This window comes from Pagrus pagrus (genome assembly GCF_965226575.1).
Source record: "Pagrus pagrus genome assembly, chromosome: 13".
In the NCBI taxonomy this organism is placed as follows: Eukaryota; Metazoa; Chordata; class Actinopteri; order Spariformes; family Sparidae; genus Pagrus; species Pagrus pagrus.
This window is the reverse complement of record NC_140197.1, coordinates 605182-613275: the sequence shown is the minus strand read 5'-3', so window position 1 is coordinate 613275 and position 8094 is coordinate 605182. Positions and strand designations below refer to the sequence as shown.

At 40.2% G+C, this 8094-nt stretch overlaps 1 protein-coding gene across 1 annotated transcript; it reads left to right on the top strand.

The window, feature by feature from the left end:
* Window positions 1-375: 375 nt before the first annotated feature.
* LOC311267754 (uncharacterized protein) lies at window positions 376-5803 on the top strand (the record flags this gene model as incomplete). The annotated part of the gene is made up of 5 exons (XM_084370984.1): window positions 376-501; window positions 587-655; window positions 1307-1444; window positions 4741-4809; window positions 5634-5803. 5 exons carry the CDS (start codon window positions 376-378, stop codon window positions 5763-5765), a joined length of 534 nt encoding a protein of 177 aa, XP_084227110.1. The 3' UTR covers window positions 5766-5803.
* Window positions 5804-8094: the final 2291 nt, after the last annotated feature.

Sequence of the window (8094 nt, the reverse complement as noted above, 5' to 3'; positions counted from 1 at the left end):
CTACTTATGTCTGAGTGTCTGTATGTATTTTGTCATTTCAGAATGTCTCTCAGTGTGCTTCTAGCAACCAGAACCCCTAATCAATACTTCCGCCCACCCCCCCTGAAGATTTCAGTGATGAAAGTAATTAACAGACCAAGAGTCATGGCATGGGACTTTTCTCATACAACTGTGAGACCGGCCGCTACGAAAAATAACAAATTGGCAGTATTCACAGATGGCCAGACATGCACCAGCGTGACCCTTTTTGAACAGTTCGGGGGGAAAATCTGAGAGGGTAATACGTACATTATGAGAGGTCACACTCTCAGGGGCAGTGACCCACCCTACCATTTAAATATCACGGACAGGACAATGTTCTTTCGGACTACACCCATGACCATTACACAAGATATCCAGGAACACACAGAGGCCCTCCTGTACCCGGCATCCCCACTAACTCCACTCAGTGAGTGGCAAAACTGCCAGGGCCTCATGACTGTAGAGGGTCAGCTGGTACAGGTAAGTTTTTTTTAAATCATTATAATCATCATTATATGATCATTATAAAACATGTGAAATTAAAATAATCCATCTTGTCATTCAGGCATTACCAGTTAAAAAGGTGACTGTAGGTAGTGACTGTGTCCCGTTAAGAAAGGTCACTATGCAGCAGGTAAGCTTTAAAGCCATAGGCATGGTTAATGAAAAGGTAGAGATGGGGAAGGGGAAGGGGCAGATGGGAAGGGGAAATAGAGAGAGTTGGAATGAAAGAGGGAGGATGAAAAGAAAGAGGCAGGATATGGAGATCAGACAGTAGAAGGGAGGCAGAGGAAGAGATGAGGAAAAGGAAGGTAGAGGAAGACAGAAGGAGAGAAGGAGGAGAAAGAAGAAAAGAAATGAGAAGAGAACAGGAAAAACAAATTATGTGTGTGTTCTTTGTGTGTGTGTGTGTGTGTGTGTGTGTGTGTGTGTGTGTGTGTGTGTGTGTGCGCATGTGCCAGCATGTCTGACCCATATCCAAACTGTTAGTAGTTCTGCGTGCTGTTTCCGCAGACAAATTGAGAGGAACTGATGCTAGATCAGTTCAGACATAATTAGGGGTTCATGGACAGGTAGATATATACGGAGGAGAAGGAAGGGGACAGAAGGGGGAGAAGAGGATGAGGAGGTGATAGATGAGATACAGGAAGAAGATGGGAGAAAAGAGGAAGAGATAAAAGGGGAGATAGAGAAAGGAGGAAATAAAGTAGGAGGATAAAATGGAAAAGGTAGTATTCAAGTGTTATTGTTGAAAAAAAAATTAATTTTAATTTATCTTTGACAGGGTAGTGACAAGGTGGTTATCTGCCTCTGGCGGGAAGCAGCACTACAACCCCTGCAGGTTGGGGAGGGAGTGACAGTAACCCACCTCAAGGCCGCAAAACATGAGGAGCTGCAGTCCACCTTTCATACCACCTTCAAGGTACTGTCTTGTTTCTGTTTAATATTTTTTTAAACTCAGTTTTTAAAACACACAGCCTTTCCTACTTTTATAACTTTGAACCAAACAAGAAAAAGTTACATTTTATGAGGTTCTGATGAGAGTGAGTTAATGGGTGTTGAGAAGAAGGTCCAAAAACCCTGCTAAGCCTACTGCCACCGCAACCTCACCCAGGCAAACAAAGATAAACGGATGGAATTTAAACACATTTTTTTTTTTGTGTATTAAAACTACATTGAAAATACATTTAAATAAAAGCCTCATCTTACATCATGCAAATGTTTAGAAATTTCAGCCTTATGATTAAAGATAATTTAGGTGAAAATGCTAGACCCAGAATGCAGAGGCTGGAGGCAGTAGAACAGTTCAGAGGTATTTATTTACAAAAATAGCTGGGACACTGAGAGAGAGGAAGGCAGGTAATGACGGTGAGTGGTCTGGAAATGAGGAGGTGAAACACACAGGAGAGGAGGTGGAGCTGAGCGGGGGCAGGTACTGTACAAGAGAGAGGAAAAAACACGAGCATGACACAAGAAAAAAAAATCCAAGTGTTTTCAGACACACTTGGATTAATCAATTCGTCCAATAATGTAAGACAGGAAATAAAGGAGCCGGCTGAAGTTCAGGAAGTAGTGGAGTTGTGTATTAGGGCTATTTGGTTGGTATTAAGGTCACACAGCTTCTCCCCTCTAACGTTCTTCGAAAGGTTAGTACTTATTAGTAGTGGATATAAGATACCATCAGGATATCGTGGTAGTTCAGTGGACAGCGCATCTGCCTTTTGAGCAGGTGACCGGGGATGGGATCCCCGTCGGGGAATATCTCGATACCCTTCATTGTCTTGTATATTAGCCCACACACAAACACCGGTGGCAGACCCTAACCCTAACCCCCAGATGACTGATTGTACATTATTATATTATGGTGAGTTATTTTACGACAGAAAAAGACTTATTTCTCAACCGGAAATTGAACCCCAGACCCCAGACTAATGGGCATATTAATAAGAATATTCAGCAAATCAGACATCTTCCTTCACCTTCGGAATGCCGACCCTTAATAACTTTTGAAAAAAGGACGCCATTCTGGACCTGAATAAAAGCCTGCTATTTCCAATCTAAATAGCATATGCCAGGGTAGTATAGTCGATAGAGCAGCACTTACCAGTGCGGGTGGGCCGGGGATCGAGACCTGTCCCGTTAATTTTTAAAATTTTTTTGTCTTGTATATTAGCCCACACACGCCGGCTGCGGACCCTCGAAAGTTCGGAATGACGGACCTTTCGAAATTTTCGGAATGGTGGTCCTTCGGAAAGTGGGTCGCCCCCAGGTTAGGGTCGATGTCATTGGAACAAACAGATACGTTTCTTACACAAAGAAAACATTTCTTCATGTATAACGCTTGCCGAATTAACAACTGTGTCCAAATAGTTAAGAAAACGTTGTACACTGCGTTTCACAATGTTTATACAGTTTCTCCTAACACAACAAGTTTCAAAATTGGGTGTTTTTTAAGGGAGAATGGCGAAGAAGTAATACGCTTTTACAGCTATGTCGCGAAGAAACTGACACTTTTCACAATGAAAGACACATCTCAATGTATTGTGCTTAATGCCGAATTTAAAAGAAGGCGCCAATGAGTTAAAATGTGTTAAAAAGTTCATTAAGCGTCTCCTCATGATGCAACAACTCTTAAAATCACTTGATTTGTAAATGAGTCTGGGATATTGCCGTTACTAGTGACATTCATCACTTCATTATGAGGTTCATATCCATGCCTTTCACAAACGCGCGTGCGCACACACACACACACACACACACACACATACACACACACTTTATGTCCATACCCATCTCTCTCTAGCTGTCCTTTCAAAATAAAGGCCAAGGGAAAAAACCCCCGACTCCTGAGCTCCTGTTCTACGAAGGAGACTCAACAGATCCAGGCTTTGTGTTCATGCTGCAGCTCAACTAAGTCCCAGTCCGAGTTAACACGTTACTACGAAGCTGGTTATCTACTTGGTTTGTTAAGTCCGGCTCTCAGCTTCATGCTCTGTGCGCGTTCACATCAATTAAGGCGTTTGGCGTCATATTATTCTACTTCCTCACTAAATGGTTATACAACAAGAGCAGCAGGTTGTTTTGATGGAGATAGAGTATGAGCGATACAAAAAAGCTTGATCGCAGCCTGAAGCAACAGTGTTGCTGCAAATATGACAAGAGAGGAGGCTGCTTTTAATTTCTGACAGCTCTACATTGCGCTACTTTTAAATAGCTGATTTTCCGGGACATTATGAGGTCTGTGAAGCATAAAATATGGGTGAAACATGGGTTTTTTGTATGAAGCTTTGTGTTCTTTATGCGAAATAATTCACCTCACCTGTTTCAAACGTGCCGCGGAGTCCTCCTGTCGCCAAGCAGCAAATGAAACCACCGCGTCGCTCTGCGCCAATGAGGTGCGTTCGCGTTCAGCACAAGGTTTTACCACATTTGACTACATTGATTTGCAATCAAGATTCCAGCGCGGCGGCGGACAATTTCAGCGAGGCGGCCGCCTCAAAATTTATAATGCAGAAAAAACCCAGGAGTCCCATTTCCTGTGCTGGAAAGGGCTTCTGATGAGATCAGACAGGGAAAGTCAGTCAGAGGAGTGGCCAAATCATATGGCATTTGATGGCTCACATCTCTTTTGTCATGTAGTATGAAAGAAAAGGTAATCATTACTTAAAAACATGAAGTTAATAGTCACAATAACATTACTGATAAATAATATTTTCCATTTTGACTATATGATTGATTCATTATGTATATTTTAGACATGTTACAACCGTCCCTGACATGTGTTACAACCGTCCCTGTACACTGGGATGGTTGTAACAGTGGAGAGACTGTATTAAAATCAATTTTGCGACCTGTACATATGTCATAAAACCATTTAAATACATTATTTCAGCACTTGACAGATTGAAGTTTATAATATAACAAATTGGTTATTCCAGTGTAAATGGTTTTTGATGTATTGCTAAAAATTGCAAAAAGTGTTACAACTGTCCCTGGTCTCGCCTACATATTTTAAAGACTAGTATATGGTCATATTTATAAATAAATGAATACATTTTATTTGTGTCAAAGGGCCAGCAATCTTTTCTGTTAACCCATAAGAAATCATCACAGAGTGATATCTATGGCATTTAAAAAAAAAAGTATTATGACAATATAAAGTCAGGTTTTCAATATTGTTATATGTGTGAAATTGAATGAATCCATCTTGTCCTTCAGGCTTCATCAGTGACCAACGTGATGTCTGGCAAGTGGTTTGTCCAAATGAGAACGCTGATACTGCAGCAGGTAGGTAAATAAATAGGTAGATAAATGGATTAATTTGTTTATCTGAAGTTCAAAAGTTGCTTATAGTCAGCAGTCACCTGTTTGGCTTTGTGTGTCAGGGCCTTTTGAAGTTTAAGGGCCTTGATACACACAGGGCCTTCAGTTGCACTACCCAAGATGTTGCCCATTTAGGGCTGTTTATAACTTATTTTTCTCACTGAACACAAAAAACCCCACTGCTTGATCATAAGAACAGTTTTTATTTTTAGAGAGGGATTTCCTTTCACGCAGGCACAGAACATGCAAGCTAGTTTGCCATCGCTGTAGTCTTTAAGGTGCGTTCAAGTGCAGCAATTTTGGCCGTGGATAGTCACTGGACTCATCCTGTTCACGTGCCACATCTTTGAAACTGTTGTTCGGTTAGGCCTACACACTGTGGCAGATTGACTTGTGCCATCCAGGCGCGACCTTAACATAAATGAAAGTTGCTTGCAGCATACCAGTATATTTGACTAAGTGGCATTGTGTATGGCCTACAACACCAGTGCTGAGTAGGAGTAAAGTGGTCTTGCAATCTAGAAGAGGTCCTACTGGCTTGATATGGACAGCCACCCCAGGTCTGCTCCACTTGTAGCCTTCTACTCAGACAAAGAGAATTTCACACACGAGACTGTAGAAGTGGGTCAGTGAAAAGGATGCTCTGTCCTGTGTAGGTTGCACAATGGCAGAAACGCAACCAATCTACCTAACTAGATCAAAATAGACAAGACAGATTGACATAGCCTACCATTTTTAGTCAGCCTAGTGCAACTAAACAGGTATTTATTTTTATTTTTTCGTTTCAGAATGGCACTGAGGAAACTGCTGTGATCCAAAACTGGACACCCACAAGTACAAGCTTTCAATACAACTCCAGCCTTGAATTGGAAGACAAACCCAGGGTCATATCCCAGGAGAAAAATCAGATGCACAACTGACTCGCAGGAAGGAGTGCAATGCTGTGCATGGCCAGGTGGTGGAGGCAAGTTTTTTTTCCCCTTGGCTTCTTTTATTGACATGGTGTGAATGGCAGTGAGGGTCAATAGCATGTGTGTTGAGAGTATTCTGTATACAATTTTTACACCTGTTGTCTGTGGCAACAATGACAACACTCTGTATGTTAGTTGTTAAGATGATGACATATATATGTGTGTCCATCCAAGTTAGCTTGGCGCTAAACCATAAGGTAGCCATCTCAGTCAGCGGAAGTCTCAAGTGCACATGCTCTATGACAGCCACGGCCACAATTAGTCTGATTCTGTGGGAAACACTGATATGTATGTATGTATGTGTATAGAAAAAACTCTCTTCAGCTTGATTTGGGTCCCACATCTTTTACTTCACAGACAATATAAACTTTCAAAATATTCTACTTCATGTTTATCTAGAGAAACTGTTCATCTATCAAAATATTCAGCTATATGTTCAGCTATAGAAACTGTTCTACTATCATAATATTCAACTTTATGTTCAGCTATAGAAACCAGTCAACTATCAAAATATTCAACTTCATGTTCAGCTATAGAAACCGTTCAACCATCAAAATCTTAAGCTTTTTAAGCTCTTTCAACCTTGTACTTTTCAGCTCTTCAACTTTTTCAGCTCTCAAATATTCAGCTTTCTGCCTTTTCAGCTTTTTCAAGTATTCAGCTTCATGTTCAGCTCGAGTAACTGTTTAACTATCAAAATATTCAGCTTTATGTTCAGCTATAGAAACTGTTCAACTATCAAAATGTTCAGCTTTTTAAGCTCTTTCAACCTATTACTTTTCAGCCTTTCTGCCTTTTCAGCTTTTGAAAAAAATCTGCTTTTTCTGCAAATTCTTGACCATTCATTCTTATAGTTTTATGCATTTCCAGCAGTGCATTCAGCAGATTTTGTTGTTGTTCTTTTCAGCTTTTTAACTTTTCAACTTTTTCAAATATTCAGCTTTGTCAAAACTAAACCCAAAATTTTTTCCCATCCCCCCTAATGGGGATTTTTTCAAATTTCATTCTGCTACTACTTCAGCATACGTTCAGCTATAGAAACCGTTCAACTATCAAAATGTTCAGCTTTTTAAGCTCTTTCAGCCTTGTACTTTTCAGCTTTTTAACTTTTCAACCTTTTCAAATATTCAGCTTTTTCAAAAAAAAATGTAATATGGAAGCAAATGGGAAAATCTTCAAATCCTCTTCAAAACTCATCCACTTTCAACCTCTTCTGCTCCCTCATACTTTGAGCTAGAGACACCATTCCAACTTTAAACTATTCACAAGACCTTGAACTATTAGTCATGTGTTTAGTTTTTGAAAATCTTTTACGGTTTTGAAATTATCACAGTTTTAGTTTGAAGGATTTTTAGCTCGTCTTCTGGGTTTATAATGGGTGTGTATTGCGTGAGCTAGAGTGGGTGACATCATCGCTAGAGTGGAGAGCAGCTGCAAAAACTTTAGAAAAAACTCTCTTCAGCTTGATTTGGGTCCCACAGCTTTTACTTCACATAGACAATATATACATAGAAATGTAGGAAATCTTGTTGGCTTTCATATGATGGTCTTATTTTAGATGTGCGACTTAAACTTTTGGCTGTAGAAGCCCTCGAGCGACAAGAACTCCAGCAACTCCCCTATAAGCCGCAGTGTTAACTTTGAGCCTAAATTTCTGGAGTGGAGCAGACGGTACCGGTTTTGTCTCTCGCTGTTGTGCCCTCATTTTTCACTCTACAGAAATAAAAAACACATCACATGGTTCAGAAATGTCTCCTGTTACTCACTGTATACATATTTTGGCCATAACCATTACACTTTTTCCTAAACCTGTAGCTGTTCGGGAGGTGTTTTCCCATTCATTCTTATGGGGACATTTTCAAATTTCATTCTGCTACTGCTCCAGCATCTGTGCAGCTACAGAAACTGTTTGGCTGTCAAACTGTTCAGCTTTTCAACCTTTTCAGCTTTTTCAAATATTCAGCTTTATGTTCAGCCATAGAAACCATTCAACTATCAAAATCTTAAGCTTTTTAAGCTCTTTCAACCTTGTACTTTTCAGCTTTTCAACTTTTTAAGCTCTCAAATATTCAGCTTTCTGCCTCTACAGCTTTTTCAAGTATTCAGCTTCATGTTCAGCTATAGAAAGCGTTCAACTATCAAACTGTTCGCAGGAAATACAATTTTTCTAGTTGTCTTTATTGTTTATGTAGGCTGTTGCAGCTCCCATACTTACCAAGCAAACACGCAGGAGTCAGTCAATGTCCTCTATGTCTATAGAAAGGAAACAATTCATTAG